Source organism: Hippocampus bargibanti, linkage group LG04 (assembly GCF_051943395.1).
Source record: "Hippocampus bargibanti isolate YZ-2025 linkage group LG04, ASM5194339v1, whole genome shotgun sequence".
Taxonomy (NCBI): domain Eukaryota; kingdom Metazoa; phylum Chordata; class Actinopteri; order Syngnathiformes; family Syngnathidae; genus Hippocampus; species Hippocampus bargibanti.
Window position 1 is genome coordinate 13,005,665 of NC_142737.1, and position 19,336 is coordinate 13,025,000.

General features: G+C 40.3%; 1 protein-coding gene across 7 annotated transcripts in view; it reads right to left on the reverse strand.

Annotated features, from left to right (window-relative positions):
* Window positions 1-19,336, reverse strand: part of grid2 (glutamate receptor, ionotropic, delta 2) — a 493,088-nt gene that overhangs the window by 242,069 nt on the left and 231,683 nt on the right. For 6 of the 7 annotated variants that reach the window (XR_016114686.1, XM_088994116.1, XM_088994119.1 and 3 more), the window contains exon 3: window positions 2,737-3,024. Coding sequence is in view for 6 of the 7 variants with exons in the window: in XM_088994116.1 (XP_088850242.1) it covers window positions 2,737-3,024 (288 nt within the window). In the remaining variant the exon portion in view is untranslated. Of the gene's footprint in view, window positions 1-2,736; window positions 3,025-3,254; window positions 3,544-19,336 lie in introns of those variants that run through there. The other variant, XM_088994120.1, reaches the window with a different exon arrangement.

The window sequence follows — 19,336 nt, forward strand, 5'->3', positions numbered from 1 at the left end:
TCCGCGTGGGTTTTCTCCGGGTCCTCCGGTTTCCTCCCACACTCAAAAAACATGCATGGCAGGCAGATTGACCACTCCAAATTGTCCCTAGGTGTGAGTGTGAGAGTGACTGTTGTATGTCTTTGTGTACCCTGCAATTGGCTGGCAACCAATTCAGGGTGTCCCCCGCCTCGTGCCCAAAGACAGCTGAGATAGGCTCCAGCAACCCCCGCGACCCTAATGAGGAATAAGCGGTACAGAACATTAGATGAGATGAGAATAATAATAATAATAATAAATAATAATAATAATAATAATAATAATAATAATAATAATAATAATAATAATAATTGTTGTCATCGAATCCATCCTGTGTTCTTCCATCACCGTTTGGTTCGGGGCCGCCACAAAAATGGACAAAATCCGACTTCAACGGACAGTTAGGACGGCGGAAAAAATAATTGGCACCGCCCTACCCACTCTCGAGGACTTGCACACTGCAAGAATCCGAACAAGGGCGTGGAAAATCCTACTGGACCCTCCGCACCCTGCCCACCACCTTTTCCAGCTACTCCCCTCAGGCAGGCGCTACCGATCCATGCGCACCAAATCCAGCAGACATTTAAACAGCTTCTTCCCCCAAGCCATTAACTCTTTGAACTCTTCAACAGTAGCCAAAATGGAACTGGATAGTGCCACTTAGCAGTTTTTTTGACGACGATACTAGTGCAGCGTGTTCTACCGGAAACAAATTCCTTGTGTGTTCTACATACTTGGCAATAAAGATGATTCTGATTCTGATTCTGAATAATAATAATAATAATAATAATAATAATAATAATAATAATAATAATAATAATAATAATAATAATAATAATGGAAATTTAAAGACATGCTCATTCATATTACTTAGTCGAGGGAGCTACTGCTTCGGTATAAAAAACCCTGACGGGGGTTTGCAGGTATGGCCCTTGAGGATATTTTCTGCGTTGCCGAGGAAAATGCAGGAAAGAAAGCAACATTTTAACATGTTTGTTTCACAGTTCACAGTTTCTGGATTTGAATTCTTGCTCCTGAATATCAAGGTTAATTTGCAACTGACGGTAACTTGAGATTTGAATTTACATTTTCATTTCCTGCAGTATCACATGTTGAACCTCATAAAAAATAGGGCGTAAATAAACCCATTTCTCCAGTGCCACGGGGGCGTCCGACTGTGAAGCAACATCCCCGCACAGCAACACTTTTATGTTAAGGCCTGCAGAACATTTACCAGTGCGAGGAAGAGAGTACGAGGGAGCGGATAGACCCCACGAGGTAGAATGAGCCGGCAAGCATGGACTGACGTGTCAAATGAGTTGCCTGGCAGACACGATTAGGCAGGGCAGCGCTCTTGATTTAGCCATATATCCATTAGCTCACTAATGTCCTTCCATGCTGAGAAACCACTGGTGCCCTTGCGCGAGTTTAATTCAAAATTCACCCCCCACCCAGAGATGAGTTCCATCCATTTCAACCACAGATATCTGGCTGTCTCATTTGGCTCATATCAGTGACTGAAAATGTCTCTTTAAGACCAAGAATTCTAGCTCTGAAAGAAGCCTTATCAATAATGAGGACATTTGTTACAGTTGCAAAGCTATTTCATTGCCTGTGTCTTCAACTGTTGTTAAAGGGCTATATAAATCAATATGTATTGTTTGCATCTTTGTTTGTTTGTGAGATGAAGAAACTATTTTATTTTACGGTGTATAAGGCGCACGCAAAAAGCCTTGATTTTCTTCAAAAGATGACCTTGCGCCTTATATGCAGGTGTGCCTTATATGTGAAGTAATATTGAGCTACAAAAGGTCTCGCAACTACTGTCAGCAGCTACCGACTCCAATTCCCCCTGGAGAAGAAGTACAGTAAAGTCTCGTTATATCGATATTCAAGGGAGTCCGAAAAAATATCGATATAACCGGGACTATCGATATATCCGACCCTGTTTGCATGTAATTTTCTCTGTGCGTGCATAGAAATAGTATCGATATAACCGGGACTATCGATATATCCGACCCTGTTTGCATGTAATTTTCTCTGTGCGTGCATAGAAATAGTATCGATATAACCGGGACTATCGATATATCCGATATCGATATAACGAGACTTTACTGTAGTGCGTAACTTCAGCCAGTAACTACTGTACCGCCTTATAATGTGGTGTGACTTATATTTAGAACACTTTAATATATTATATTGGTAAAATAATTTTCATTGACAGAAGGTATGCTTTATAGTCCGGGGCACCGTATATATGGAAAAAGTTTGACTATACACTATTCATTGCGCCTTATATTCCAGTGGGCCTTTTACACCGGAAAATCCAGTACTTCAGTGGGAGGGAGTGGGCATTGTGATACAGATCTGGTTGTAAAATCTATATCAATTTGAAAGAGAGAAACTAAAATAGTTATTAATAAAAAAAATCATAAATTTGAAGTGCACATTTTGCTGCAAATTTTGTGCAAAACACAGGGCAGATGCTGATATTTTGTAGATAAAATACCATATTTTCAACATTATAAGGCACACCTACGAGCCTTCAATTTTCTCAAAAGCTGACCATGCACCTTATAAGCCAGTGTTCCTTATGTATTGAAAGAACTGATTTATTTCTGTTTCCGGCATTAATTGATGACACAACTTATAATGCGGTATGCCTTATAGTGTGGAAAATACGCTATAAAAAGAGCACAGAGTTGAAATGCCACTTACCAAAGTCAGAGTCGTAAAAAAGGACAAACTTCTGCCAGCTGTACTCGGACACCACTTGCATGATGACCTCGTTGAGATAAACGGGCGGGCGCACCATCAGGGTGTAATCGTCGGCTCCGGGGCTGCGGCTGGTGGGCGGGCAGGCCGAGCGGGGCGTACCCGCTGTAGAACGCTGAATGAAGAGATGCGGGATGTGCATTGCGTCGGCCAGGGTCTGCAGGCTGCCTGCTGACATGCAGCCGATGGAGCTGACCAAGGCCAAGATGCCGCGATTCATGAGCTCACATGCTGCAGAGAAGAAAAGCAGACAAGGTTAAGTTCTACTCACCATTCTTTCTTTCCAAAGTACTTGGTAACAAAGCCATGAATTTAAATAATAAATTTAAATCATTGAACAGGCTTCAAATTGTAATTTTAAACCAAGAAAAAGGCATGAATCTGTAACACAGGGGTCTCCAAAGTCGGTCCTCGAGGGCCGCTGTCCTGCCTGTTTTCCAGCTCTCCGAGGAGCAACACACCTGATTCAAATCATCAGCTCAGCAGGTAGCTCTGAAGCAGCATATAAATGGTCCTGATGAATTGAATCCGGTGTGTTGCTCCTGGGAGAGCTGGAAAACAGGCAGAACAGCGGCCCTCGAGGACCGACTTTGGAGACCCCTCCTTTAACATGAAGCCCCTTATCCATGTTGAAACCCTGACCAAAAACCGTCATGTTGTTTTGAAACCCAAACATCAAACTTCGTTACTTGCTTAAATTAAATTTGACAGATTTGAAAATATTCAATCAGGAAAACCAAAACGCTAGTTTGAAACTCTTGGCCCACACACAAAGCCTGAACTGAGGAAGGAAACACTTTTGTAAGTACCTTGACATGAAGCCCAACCCACGCTTTTAACCTGCAATATTATAAGTGAGATATTTAACACATTCACTGCCAGACGATGTGCAACAATGTGTCCACTCCAGTGCCAGGGTTTGTGTAATTTTCACTTAAATTGCAGGACCCACGGAATATTGAGTTTTAGGACTACATAAATATTCAATTCAGTGTAAAAAAATCTAGACTCTTTCATCAAAAAAAGTTAATTCCTAAGTTAAATGGGTCTGGAGTTATCTGAACATGGACATTGATGTATATAGCACCTTAAAAACAGCTGAAGCTGTAACAAAGCGCGAACATGGACAAAAGGCAAATGTTGCAACCTCGTGAAAGGGAAAAAGATTCCTCAACGCCTCACTTTTCAATTCCCGAATAAATTCGGGAATGGCCGTGAATGAGTTTATGTCTGAATTGAGCGGGGAAAAAAAATTAAATCTCATCTTGGCCTGAAATGGAATTTTCCAACCCTCCTTTGATAGCCTAGGCTTAAAATCTAAATAACTAGCCACCTACTTTGAAGCCACAAACCCTGTCAAGTCTTCATTTCAAACGCTAACTTGAAATGCTAACCACTCTTTCGCTAATCACCAACCATTATTCTTGTAAATTGTGATATTCACTTTGTACGTGTGGTCATTTGTCGCTGGTTAATATCATTGTACACTGCACACATAGAAAAACAGACAATCCATTTCGTCAAAAATCAACCATTTTGTCAAAAAGTATATATCATAAATCATCACAGGGTGGCAATATGGCGGACATTGGCAATATAGAGGCTTTAAATGTAGCTACAGCAAATGTATCAAATGTCACCTCGTAATGAATAACAGGCATAAATGCGCACACACACACACGCACGCACACGCACACACACACACACACACACACACACACACACACACACACACACACACGCACGCACACACACACACACACACACACACACACACACACACACGCGCACACGCACACACACACACACACACACACACACACACACACACACACACACACACACACACAACCAATAAACACAAAGTCAGAATCAACAAGGCATTCTTTCCAGACCCCAACGACCATCGCTAAAATTGAACTTGGGTACAATGATTGATGCCTTTGCCTGAAAAGCAAAATGACCACAATTGAAGCCAGTGAATGAGATTGAAGTCAAGACATGAGCCTGGAGTGTTGCGTCAACGTCGCCGCTATTGATCCACCGTCGAGCTTCTTTTCAAGCACAATTCATACAGCGTTGACGCTTTGATAAAACTGCATTTGAAGTATGAGATGAGAAAAAGTCTGTCACCAGAAGGATGGGAAATTGGCCAACTTTTTTTTCCTTTTCTCCCTCTCTGAGTCTCTGGCGCATTTGTGCTTTCCGCAACTTGAGAGCTTGATCTGCCGTTCAGTGCCATTCCACTTGTCGACACTTGGCTGCTTCTTACCGTATCAAAATAATACCTCTGCATTCAACTCGCCCAACACTCTTCCGTATTATCTTCCCTTCAAAGCCACAGTCATATTTTCCATTTATTTATTATTATTAGTCGATTTTTTACGATTTTTTTTTCACCAGCCATCTTGTGTTTACCCTCATGGCAACACAAACCATCCACTTATGTCATGAGAATTTCTGTTCACAGGCTGCGACCTATAATCAGACAACCATGCTGTTTCTCTTTTCGAGAAGGTGAAGCAACACGTGGCTCATGACCCAAGGTTATTTTCCACTTAAACTGTAAACTGATTGTGGTGACTGTGTGCACCTTTGTTCCACTTCCCCATACTGCATTATCGTTTGTCAACAGACATCTTGTGGAAAGTGCCAACACAAGTTACAAGAACAGCTTCTTTCGAGACATACATTTACCAGATTTGATAGATATATGGTAACAGATATTTGCCATTTAAATATTAACTCATTCAGTGCCAGAAATATATCCACTGCAGTGCCAGGGTTTTAGTCATTGTCACTCAAATTCCAGGACCCAAGGAATATTGAGTTTTAGGACAACATAAACATTCAATGTAGCGGAAGAAACCTTAGATTCTCTTCTTTCATCTGAAAAAAAAAGAGTTAATTCCTAAATTATACGGGTCTGAAATTATATGAGCTTGAAATGAGGGTGGCTGTCCAAAATACAATGCAATACATACATATTGGTTTATATAGCGCTTTAACAACAGCTGAAGCTGGAACAAAGCGCTAACATGGAAAAAAGGGAAATGCTTCTCCCTTGTAGAAAAGAAAAAAACGTTGCCAGAGGTCTGACCAGCACTTTATTCGCACCCTCTGCAAGAAAAGCCAAAACTGTAATGGAGCTCAATGTCATGTGTTCAATTCCTGAAAACATTTGGGAATGGCAGTGAATGAGTTATGGGTTGGGAAAACTTTGCCTTAAACAGCCAAGTGACTAAACGCAGTTCCTGCATCCACCTTCAAAACAAAGGTGGGAAGTATTCTTCTTCATCAGAAAAAAAAGTTAATTTCTAACTTATTTGGTTCTCGAGTTATATGAGCTTGAAATTAGGGTGGGTGTCCAAAATACAATGCAATGCATACATATTGTTTTATACAGCGCTTTAACAACAGCTGCAGCTGGAACAAAGCGCTAACATGGATAAAGGGAAATGATGCCCCCTTGTGGAAGTGAAAACATGGCCAGAAGTCTGGCCAGCGCTTTATCGGCACCTCAGCAAGAAAAACCAAAACCCGAACAAATTTGGGAATGGTGCTGTACGTCATATTTTGAATTCCCGAATAAATTCGGAAATGGCAGTGCATGTGTTAAATAACCTTCATCAAAGGACATCTGTTTTTTGTTTTATCTTGTATATATTGAGAGAATCTGCTAAATAATGGCATCTGGCATCCATTTTCACGACTGAAAGTATTTCCAACCATATCTTGCTGGGCCCAGGTCGATTAATTATCTCATCTCATTCTTGATTGTGTCAGAATGCCGTCCTCATCTAACTTGTACGTGTTACAGCAGTAACGATGACAAAAGTCATTTGGAGGCGGCCGCTAAGAACGTGTGCACACAAAAGCCATTCTGTATTTAATTGCCAATACATTGTGTGAGGCGATTGTGCTTCTTAGCAATAGCTAACGGGGGTTATTTCAGGCGAGCAGATTAAAACTGATTAATGAGTAGGCTGAAAAGCGGTTTCAATTTCACTGGCCATTGTGCAAGTCTTTGTTAATCAAAACAGGTTAAACTTATATATTTAATTTGGGGGAGAGGGAGAAAAGCACATTATTTGAGCTGAATGAAGCAGCCAAAAGCATCAAAGACTGGATTAACCACGCAGAGCGACACCATGGCCGCGACACTTTCTCACAAAGCATTAGTTTAGCACGATTAAGGTTTCCACGTTAATCCGCAACTCATTGGGCCAGTTAGCATACTTGTGCCTCTTTATCTCACACACACGTAACCCTCCATGAAGGTTTCATTTCTTGCTCTTTTCTTATGAGCTAAAACATAATTCCAATGCATGGTTTCAATCATTTGAAAATGTTTTCCAGACGGTTTGATAAAATGATTGTAACATGTACTTGTCGTGATGCCCCAAGGATACCAGATGGATATGGTGACCTCCTGCTGGTTCACGGTTAGCTATTTGCAAAATTACATTTTTTAATTTTACAACTTAACCAATCACAATTATTTTACTTATGTTCAAAAATTGCCACAAGATGCTTTGTTTTGTGACTGGACTGTAAAAGCAACATCAGCAAGAACATTGTATATAGATTTTTGCTTAAGAAGCACACAAAGCTGTTTTACTGCTGCACAGATGGATGTCTACTTGATTGTTTTCTTGAGCATTATCACTTAAGCAAGAGCACCAGACTGATTCGGAGGATGTAGGAGTGAACAAATTGGTGTCAGTTCAGTCTTTTGGAATGTTTCACCTATCATTCTTGAAACATGGCATCCATTGTCACTGCCAACCCACACAAGCATCTAAGGCTGATCTCTGTGGAGGAATAATCATTGCATGATGCAAACAGAGCATACGGTCCAACGCTGATGTATCCGATTTTGCAAGCCAGTCAAATCCGTCTGAGGTTTTCTTCCTGTTTCTATTTTAAGGATTTTCTCTACGGTATGCCATCCAACTGTGACATTTTGGATATAATTCAGACCACGACAAGTATATAATTTTATAGTGTAATTATGTGGACTGAACATAATTACATTTTGTAGTTTCTGCATATTTTCTCCTTCAACGCAGGTAGCCGTGAAATAGTTTTTTTTTCCACTTCTAATAATGAATAGTGTCAGGTTAAGACCGATCTGTATAATGTCTTTGGATTCCTGAAATGCAAGCTGAGACATTATGTCATCTTAAAAAATAGCGATAGAACATAGAGAATAGCGCACTGAGAGAATACAAACAGAAACCGACACGATGAGGCATTAAGGAACACCAAGAATAACCACTCAAAAGGTTATGAAGCTAATGACGCAAAGCCAAGCTAACAAACTTTTCGGTTTCCAAACGTTAAATTCACGAGAATTTAATCTTGTCATACAAACTATTTTTCGGAATACACACGGAGCGCTACAATGTGTGATGTGTAGTTCAAACAAGCCCGTTCTCCTAACAAGGAAATGGCACCCGACTATGTTTTATCCTCTATTCCCCGCCCCCAGTCTTCGGTTAAAACCGCACGTGATTGGTCAAGAACGCAGCAGTGAGGGGGGGGTACAGAAACACAGAGCTGTAAATAAAAGAGATAGGCAGATGACAGGGACAGAGTGAGAAAATGAATAGAAAACACTGTGACATTAGGACTCGTTTCAACTTTATTGCTTGTTCAAAGGCACAGTGTAGACTGCAAGGTTAAAATATCCCATCAATGATGCTCCATAAATAACCCGCACAAACCATCTGTACACTTGCTGCAAAAAGCTGTCAACCCAGCTAAACACAATTGATGAGGAACTAGGTAAAATTATCGCAGAGAAAACACGGCAACTTCACTCGGATATCGTCAAGAGGTAACCTGGAAGTTCGTCATCCATTGATGATTTCAAGGCTAGCCACGGATGGTTCGAGAACTTTAAAGGACAACCGACGTCACTTTTTTGTTTCCTAACTGACATCAGAAAAACGTTTTAGAGCATCTAAAATACCCAAAACACGCAGTAAGTATGATATTTTTAGTCAAATGCAAACACCAATAAAAATGACTTAGTGTCTAAAAAGTACTTCAATTTGAAACCAGAAGTGGCCCGTTTCAGAAGGTCCCGCCCCCATGTTCGTGGTGTCACGGCAAGACGTCTTGCCTTGCTCGAGAATTAAAACAATGGCTTCAGATTCGGAGAATATGCTTTCTTGTTACTCATCCAGTTATGAATATGATTCAAATAGTTCTGAAGAAGAAAGCATATATGTTTGAAATTGATTAAATAATTTATTCCATGTCTTTTTGAGGCATCAGGGGTGGGAAATGTCACACCCAAAAAAGGCAGAAAATGGCGACAAAGCCGTGTAAGGAATTAATCAGCCCGTTTCCACCTTACATGGAGCTTTGTTGCCCAGTTCTGCCTCTTTTTGGTCCTACACGACGTTGTCAGACCAAAGTACAGCAAAATGCATTGACGTGATGGAAGGACTACTACAATGTGGCCTTTTTTTCGGTCAGGGTCGTTCCTTCAGTGACATAGGTTGAGGACTCGTCACCAACTCAAAAACAAAACTTCCGGAATATTCAGCGCGAGTCTTAAAACGTAAAATATAGCTATATGCGGTGGAATCTTTGTAAAATACGCTCAGTAGAAGTCATTTGAAGCCAGTTTACAAATCATGGACACAACTTGTCTGGCGACGTCGGTTGTCCTTTAAGCGTTTCAGAAATCATTCCTCAAGATGGCCACTCCAGTCCATCAAGCCATCAACGACCATCACAAAGGTAAATAAAACAATTTTGTTATATAGTACAGTTTATCATTTTAATTACAATACCATAACATATTTATTATATGTAAAATAAGGTATATTTTGTGTAGTTTTAAAGCTTATAAAATAGCAAGTAGAAAATTATGTTTTATGGGGATCTGGGAATGGATGATTCTCATTTTAATGGTTTCATATGGGAAATTATTTTTTAGGATACACACTTTTCACTTTACACACTCTGCCTGGGAACCAATTAAGTTTGTAAGCCAATGTATCACTGTATTTACAGAGAATATAATCTGACAAGCGACTAAGGAATTTGTCAGTCGTTAAATATGTGAAGATGGCCGAAATATAAAAATACAGCCATGACCAAGTAGTCTACAGAAATGATAAATGAATAGCCCATACACTGTGGATACAACATTGTTGTTGTATGACAGGGTGACCTCTAACCTACCATTTAAATGAAATAGCCCCTTTAGGATCTTCCATGTTAGCCAGAAGTCTTTTTAAGTTGACTGCGACAATTGCACAGTATCCTTTTTTTTTTTTTTTTTTTTTTTTTTTGGTAAAAAAATAATTAATTAATTAAAATAAATGACAAAAAAACACCAAACTACCAAACCTAAACCTGACAAATTAAAAAAACAATCTTCATATGGAATTAGTTTCTTCTCTTTGTTGGCTTTTCAGTTAAATTTCTTATTTCATACATTCAAAATCTACTGACTCATTCAAAGCAGAACAAACACTGACCATGCAGAAAATATGGCCAAAGAAGCAAATAGCACGCTTTTATGTATTTGAGATGAGACGAATATTATATCGCTATATCCAAACAAGGTTATTTTCCTGCATGCTGTCAATGACTGTTGTGTTTTCTCGCAACAAAGCATCAGGCCATCCTCTCAAGCGCACCACCGTGTCAGAATAAATGAATGGCACACACTTCAACCTGCACAAAGGTGTGAAAGATAGTCTGCTTCACCAGCCAATTCCGCTGCTATAACACACACACTTTGACGTGTTATGTTATCTCACTGATGCATCAGCCCTCAGCTTCTGTGGCCCAGCGGATCAGTGTGGGGGACGTGAAGGAGCAATCAATAACTGCAAAAACCGTGTCTACCATGTTAGTACACTTCCACAGCTATCGTTGATGGGTAAATGTTGTAATACTGCCTTACTGCCTTTGTCACCTACTGAGTCATTCTAAAACATGACTAGAAACGTTTCGTTGACCTCAATGAAACCTACCAATATATCCGTGGTGGGGCGTCAGGCGCTCCAAGGCCTTCTCTGCTGGTCTAAAAATATCTGAGATTGTGAATAATATTTAGTCTATGAATTCAGATTAAATAAGTACAAATTGTCTTTCAGCTTGATTTCATTGCTTTACACCTGTTGTGCTGCTTTCAGAAGTGTGCTTTCATATTTAAAGGACAACCGATGTCTCCGGACAAGTTGTGTCCATAATTTGTAAAATGGCTTCAAATGACTTCTACGGAGTGTATTTTACAAAGATTCCACCCTATATAGCTATATTTTACATTTTAAGACTCACGCTGAATATTCAGGAAGTCTTGTTTTTGAGTTGGTGACGAGTCCGTACGTGACGTCACTAAAGGACCGCCCTTTAACGTAAAAATGACGCATTGGAGCAGTCCTTCCATCACGTCAATGTATTTTGCTGTATTGTTTGGTCTGGGTACCTTGTGTTGCACCCAAAAGCCGCCAGAAGGCCAGAAGAGGGCGGCCAAGCGCCATATAAGGAATTTATCAGCTTGTGGAAACGGAGGTGGCCACACGAGGGCGCCATTTTGTGCCTCTTTTTTTGGGTGAGAGATTTTCCCCCAATGTTGCCTCAAAATGGCACAAATAAATTCTTTAATCGATTGCAAACATGTATGCTTTCCTCTTCAGAGTTATTTGAATCATATTCATCATTGGATGTGGAACAACAAAGCATATTCTCTGAATATGAAGCCATTGTTTTGATTCACTAGCAATGCAAGACGTCTTGGCGTGACGTCACAAACTGGGGGCGGGACGTTCTGAAAATGTCCATTTTGTAGGTATTTTTTGCAGATTTTGGACACTTTAAGTCTTTTTATTGGTGTTTGTCATTTGACTAAAAATATCATACTGCATGTTTTGGGTATTTTAGATGCTATGAAACGTTTTTCTGGTGTCAGTTAAAGAACAAAAAAGTGACGTCAGTTGTCCTTTAAGCATTTAACGAATCACATTTCAGCAATCATTTGTTACCAGGGTCAGAAATCTATCTGGATGCCTTCACAATCAGTTTTGCAGGCTCTGGAACGTAAAAATCAATGGCGATGAACATATCAGAGTTCGAGTTGGCAACCTAAGGACTGCTGGAAGGTGATGGAAACGTCAGAGTTTTAGCAAACTATTATTGGCTGGTCATATAATTGTCTCGTCACTCGCCAATCATGTTATAACTAGCTGCTAGTTAGAAGAGCATACTGGACAGAGCTAGCACACATTATCTGTCGCAAACTGCATCAGCAAATATATTGATTTAATAGCGGGTTTGTCAGCCCACAATGGCTGAAGGAGAAGAAATGCATTTCTGATTTACTGTGAAAGACATTTTCAAGTCGGACTTTTCAAGGAAAATCATTAATAAGGATCGGTCTGTTATTTCCAGGCTAATGGTACCCTTGAGTGGATTTGTAGTAATATCACACCGCAGGCGCACTTGATTGATTCAGATGTAGCACTACTAAAGGCCTAGGAAAGACATTCACAGCCCACCATTGCAATACATTGACCATTGTTTATGTTCCAGAGAAGATATGAAGTATAGATTTTTTTCTGAAACATTCACCTGCAACTGCTATTTTTTGCTGAATAATTCTTCCAATAAATATGCATGTGACCAATTTTATCTTTGGCTTTTACACCCCACCCCACACACAAGATACATAATATAGTAGATGAATATGAATGAAAAAAAATAAGATCACATTTAAATAAATACAGTAAAGTCTCGTTATATCGATATCGGATATATCGATAGTCCCGGTTATATCGATACTATTTCTATGCACGCACGGAGAAAATTACATGCAAACAGGGCCGGATATATCGATATTTTTTCGGACTCCCTTGAATATTGATATAACGAGACTTTACTGTACTTTATTAATTGAATTTAACAGGAGAGGGGATTCAATTTCCAGTCCATGTAAGAATATTAGACTGCAGTAAACAGAATTTTGAAAATGAGAAAAATGTTGCCCATGAAAGAGAAAAATAGAACAACATCTGATATGGTGGTAATTCTCCACTGTAGGAAAATGAAATGCATTTGCAGTTTATCAAGGCAGTGTCGAAGCAAAGACAAAAAATGGCACAAGAATCTTTTACTTTCAGGCTTATGGGTTAAAAGTGATCGTTCGTTCGTTCCTGGTTCATCGCTTTTCAGGGTGTTAGAAGTGGGATGGTGAAATCAGCAGGAAGCCAGGTGTTGAACAGAATACATTATTTTAATCTTGTAGACAGCAGGGACATTGTGAGGTCGGTTGAAGAGAGACAGAGAGGAAGAGAGAAAGATAGACGCGCTGGAAGAGCATTTATATTAGACGGACAGGGTGTGACGTAATAGGATGTGACGTAATATGATGTGACATCACGTAAAGGCAGGCAGGATATGACGTATCAGGATGTCCAAGAAAAACAAAACGATGCAAAAAGATGTTTCAAGATGTTCGGATAGGGAATTACCCCAACACAGGCCATTTGGTAGGTAGCCAGATACCTAAATCCTAGATTGAACTCTTGGGAATTCTAAATTCATTACACGGTCACCCACAAGCCAAATAAAATACATTTGCAGGGAAAGGCACGATAATAGATACCAGTAGGAAATGTAACACCTGGGGCAAGGCCAGCCTAAAAAAAGGACACATCTGCACCCAGGGCGTCCGTCCCTGTTGCAGCCTCTTCTCATCAATCCCCACATTTAACATGCATGCGCTTCTATATACGACCTACCTGTGTCAGTATATTCTTTTCAAACATTGTTCCAGATTGGCTTTAGTTTCAAGGCTGTGAGCAGCGGTGGGGATATGTTGGTGGGGGGGGGGGTGACTCACATCGCTGACAGGTTGAAAACATGCTGTGCGTGTGCGTATTTGTTGATGCCGATTCCCTAAAGGGAACTTCACTTGATTATGGTTGGACGACTCTGCTTCCATCTACAGTTGCCATTGTGAGAGTGGATGACTCTTGGCACTTTCCGCTACCAAATATGTTAGATTTGTGACTAAGGATGAGCATTTGATTCACTATTAACTCATTCACTGCCATTCCCAAATTTCTTCGGGAATTAAAAAGATAACGTTGAGCACCATTCTCGATTTTTTTCGGATTTTGTGTTTTTCATGCTTGGGTGTCCATAAAGCGATGGCCATGGACTCTGGTAATGTATTTTCCCTTCCACGAGAGGGCAGCATTTGCCTTTTTTTCCATGTTAGCGCTTTGTTCCAGCTTAATCTGTTGTTAAAGCGCAATATAAACCAATATGTATGTAATGCATTGTATTTTGGACAGCCACCATCATTTCAAGCTCATATAACTCCAAACCCATATAATTTAGGAATTAACTTTTTTCTGATGAAAGTCTAAGTCTAAGGTTTCTTACGCCGCATTGAATGTTTCCTAAATATTCTGTGAGTCCTGGAATTTGAGTGAAAATGACAAATACCCTGGCATTGGAGTTGACACATTTTTGCACATCTGGCAGTGAGTGAGTTAACAATTGATGAATTGTTTATTTACTGAAGGATTTCCATTTGACTGTTCTGCCTGTGCATACTTTCATCAGGGATCCTTGTCTTGCCCCCTCACATTCCAAAAACATTATTATGTAAATTTAAGACTGTAAATTGCCCATCGGTGGGTATATAAGTGTGGAATATTTTTTTGTCCACACGCAGCCTCCGATTGGCCGCCCAGAATGCAAAATCAGCGGTGATAGGCCATAGTTATCTGTGACCTTAATGAAGCGCTATAGAAAATTTGAGCTTAACTAATGATAATGGCCAACACCTCACACAGGCTCAATGGCTATCACTAATTTGAGGCACAGGCCAGGGAAAAGCCATCCTAATAATAATTTGCTTTGTTTTCCCTCATCCCAATCAGTTTTATTCTTATTGGACCATTACTGGATTTCTGTTCCCAGTCCTAAAACCAATTGTGCTTTCATCTTGTCATCTTACATCATGTTTTGCAAAAGTCTTTGTACCTTCCATTATTTCTTCTGTCTACTATATAACTAAACTCCACTTCACGGCACTGAATGGAGCGGCGCGCTCCATTCAGGACCGTTGCGCCACGATGTTTATCGATTTAGCATGTCCTCTGTTTTCAAACTCCTCAGAGCAAGGTCTCTTTTGCCAGGTGCTAACACCCTCTCGTTTGCATTTCGTTTTGAAAGTGGAATGACAACGAGATTCTTTTGTAGTTGTTTTTTTTTCCCTCTCTGTTGTGCATCTTCACTTTGTGTCGCCATTGAGCCCGAGATTACGTCGGCCTTTCGCTTCATGTCTTCTTTTATGTTCGGCCAGCAGTCGATAAATGGCGAAAAGTAGCCGCTGTGATTCACCTTTTAGACATGCAAGGGTATTGCAGTATGTAAACTTCACTTCCACCCTAAACATTGATTACTTAACAAATACAAGAGAAGGTTGGAATTGTATCTGAAGGTTCTGAAGTTGCTAGTACCCTGTTTTTCCGACCGACCTCAAGAAGGGGAATGAGGTTGACCCTACAATTTTAAGCCACAACACATCGCATTGCGGGACAGAAAAAGACTGGAGCGCTTTGTCAAGCGGGCCAGTTCTGTCGTGGGCTGCTCGCTGGACTCTCTTGAGGAGGTGGGCAACAGACGGACGCTAGCTAAACTAAAAGCTATGACGGACAGCCCCTCCCACCCCCTCCTGCCCATCCTGACAGCTCTGGGTAGCTCCTTTAGCCAGAGACTATTACACCCGCGCTGCAAGAAGGAGAGGTACCGCCGCTCGTTCCTACCAACTGCTGTCAGGCTTCACAATTCCCAATGATCACATGTGAAAAAAAAAAAAAAAAAAAAAAAAACTGGACACTTGTAAATATGGGTTGTTGCAATATATCTAAATGCATCTCTTGATTCCGCACTATGTACAGTCTTGTTTATAGAACGGTTTTTGCACATCTACATTTGCACAGTATACAGTTGACATTTTTATTTTGTTATGCTTAGAATATCTTGTTTTCTATCCTTTCACTCCCACCCCAACCCCATCCCTCTTCAATTGCTGCTGTGGACTGCAAATTTCCCCATTGCGGGACGAATAAAGGTATTCTGATTCTGATTCTGATTCTGATTGTTAAAAGAGGGGACCAGCTCACCTTGTTGTTTTGAAAGCAATTTTATGTCATCTGTCACACCCGAAATGTGTTTAGGTCTTTATGTTTTGGTTTATAGCTCAGGATCCTCCATCCCTTTCTACCTACAACAGCTTTGGTGCACCAGACGAGAGGTGACATTATCATTGACCGTGTCGGTCTATACAGTGGCTAAGTCAACTCAATGAACATGTCCTCTAGAAATAAATCGACAGCTCCTCTATTTACAGCCATGAGGCTTTTACTACCATTATGTTGACAGCTCAAATCCATTCCCCTTCTTCTTTTTTTCTGCTTGGACATGAACACTTGCGTCCTGGTTTTGCTTTCCCCACATTTTGGTTGAGCAGGCTTGGCGGTCTTGTGAAAGACTCCAATATGGGGGAAAATTGTTTTCTGCACACAATATGTAGCATATTTCTGTGTCCAGAAATGTTTTCCTCCTTTGCTTTCTTCTATTCTACTTGTCACCACAGGTAACGGCCATTTTGCAGGACACTTAAAATTGATTTAACCCGTCCATGCATCCTCTATCCTGATATGCTTTATGCTCTGTACCCTTCAAGGGTTTGAAAAAAAAAAAAAAACATTTGCTGCTGTTCGACACTCATTTCTCTGGCGTGTCTGATTTCACAGCAGGCGTACAAGAAATTAAAATATTGAATATGACAAGAGAAAGATGCGCTTTTGGCGGTGCGTGGATTAATCTACACAAATGAATAGAATGATTGAGTCAATCATTTTAAGGGTGTAAAACTTATTCACTCCCTTAATCAGTCCTCGACAGTGCGTAAACGACAATGCTGATGAAGACTCATTTGCTTGATTGACCCAATAAAGGACCACCGAATGTGACTCACGTGGAATATTTGTTCATCATCTGGTGGGGCAGAAGACAGATTTAAGGTGTTGCTCTGAAACAAGAGTGTTGCATAGGTGGTCTTGGATTGGATTGGATTGGATTTGCCTTTATTAGTCTCGCAGTGAAAATTGTGTATTAGTACTCTAGTATAAATCATAGACCTACAAGGCTATCCGTAGCAAAACTACATCCAACAGACAACCACTCATGAAAACTAGCAGCAGAACATTGCACGCTGCGTGACAGTTCAGTCAGTTTCTACTTCACTGCTCAGGGTGCGGTGAGCGCAAGAGGACACTAAAGAATACCCAGAAATTGTGTGCAAGGCGAAAAAGTAGTTCTGGCCCAGTGAGGTGAAAGCGTACGCTGCTCAGGGTTGGAATAGAAGAGAATATGAAGACGACAACCAACAGATTGTCAAATAAAAGAGTGGAGAGCACTGGAAAATAAAAGGGGACATAAAAGAGCAGAGACAAAGCTGCATACGAGTGCAAATCAGCTTTCACGAGAAGCGACGGCAGAGCTGTTGGTAATGAAAGGATGAATAATGGAAAGACCCAGAGTACTCCAAAATGATGCACAACTCTATCAACAATGTCTACAGTGCTGCCTTGCTTTCTCAGCTCCCTCAAATGACGCTGAGGGTTAAATGATTGGCTCAAATAAAATTAAGTGGATGCATTAGGCTCACATACTGCATTCCAAGGACAGAGATTGTGGTTTCTTTCTCAACAGGGCCAATAAACAACATGCCACAGGTATCATAGCTGTGTGATGACAACAACACCACAATCCAAATTCACCAGTAATTCCTTTCCAATGGCATGCAGGAATTTAACTTTCGGCCAAATTGCATCTGTGTGTGTGTGTGACGGGAGTTATATTTTTTTGCAGTTCGTAAGTGTAAGTGCAAAATTGGCAGATGATAGAGAAGAGGTGAAAAAAAAATGATAACCACTCACAAATGACACCTAAGCGGTTTCTGTGCTTCGGTGTGAATATGAGTATGAAACAATTGCCCTGCAATTGGCTGGCGACCAGTCCAGGGTTTATTTTGCCAAATTAAATGAGATTGAATCAATCATGTTTCTGTTGCTAACTGGCAAATACTTCACTCCATTTGACCTGAGTGGCTTTAAATTGTGTTTAATCAATAATCCCTTTTGCATCTTGGCTATAAATTATCATCCTTCCTTGATCATATCACATTGTCCCCAATGCCGCCATTTTCCTACCCCTCGTTGATGCATGCAGCTGCTGTTCATCGAAAAATAATTAAAATTGTTCTCAAACGGTCATAAGCGATGAGATGAGTCACTCGTATGCGAACACACACATGCAAAGTGGATGTTAATGTGTGCGTCCAGCTGCCCTTGGCTGCATGTATCAAATTACCAATGCTGGTGTTGGCACACAAACACAGCGATGTGTAGCCACTTTCCTCTAGGCAAGCATCCAGCACCACATGCTGGCCAGATTTAGTCTTGTGTTTGACAACTGCTGCTGTGCTGTTTGCTGTTTTTCCAACCACTGAACCGGTCAACATGGAGTTATCAATTATTACCACTTTTGCTCTACATGTAAAAGAAAAAAAATGTCCTGGAGATATGCCATTCGCACAATGAATGAAATATGAATGAAAATAATTGTCTCCTCTTGATCTTACAGCCATCTAGCGTATGTTACTGTGATGACTAAATAAACACATGAAGTCAAAAAAAGGTAAATAAGGGGTGTCCAAACTTTTTTGCAAAGTGGGCCAGATTAGGTGTTGTAAAAACATAGGGCGGAGCGCAACATTGACAGACGTTCTTTACATATAACGGCAATTAATTTAAATACATTTCGGCAAGACATTCTGTGATTCACATTTGTGTTTTGATTTTAATTTCAGCTGTTTTAAGCATGTATTTTGGTTCATATGGAACATGCGTATCAAAATGTAAGTAGTTCACTGCCATTCAATAATTTATTCGGGAATTGAAAATATGTTGTAAAGCACCATTAGAGAATTTTTTCAGGTTTTGTTTTTTCTTGTTTGGTTGCCGCGAAAGCGTTGGCCATGGCCTCTGGCAGTTTTTTTCCCTTCTACAAAGGGGCAACATTTTCCTTTTTTTCCATGTTAGCGCTTTGTTCCAGCTTCAGCTGTTGTTAAAGCACAATATAAACCAATAATTATTGCATTGTATTTTGGACAGCCACCCTCATTTCAAGCTCATATAACCCCAGACTCATATAATTTAGAAATTAACTTTTTTTTTGTGATGACAGAAGAGAGCGTAACGTTTCTGAAAGCTGCATTGAATGTTTATTTAGTGATAAAACTTAATATTCTGTGGGCCCTGGAATTTTAGTGACAAGGACAAAAAGCTTGGCACTGGAGTGGACACATTTTTGCACATCGTCTGGCAGTGAATGAGTGAAGCATATACTAATTTGCTATTCCTAATTGAGCCGCTAGATGACAGTACTTAGCACACACAGGTAACCATGCTACTGTCCAAAGTATTAATTG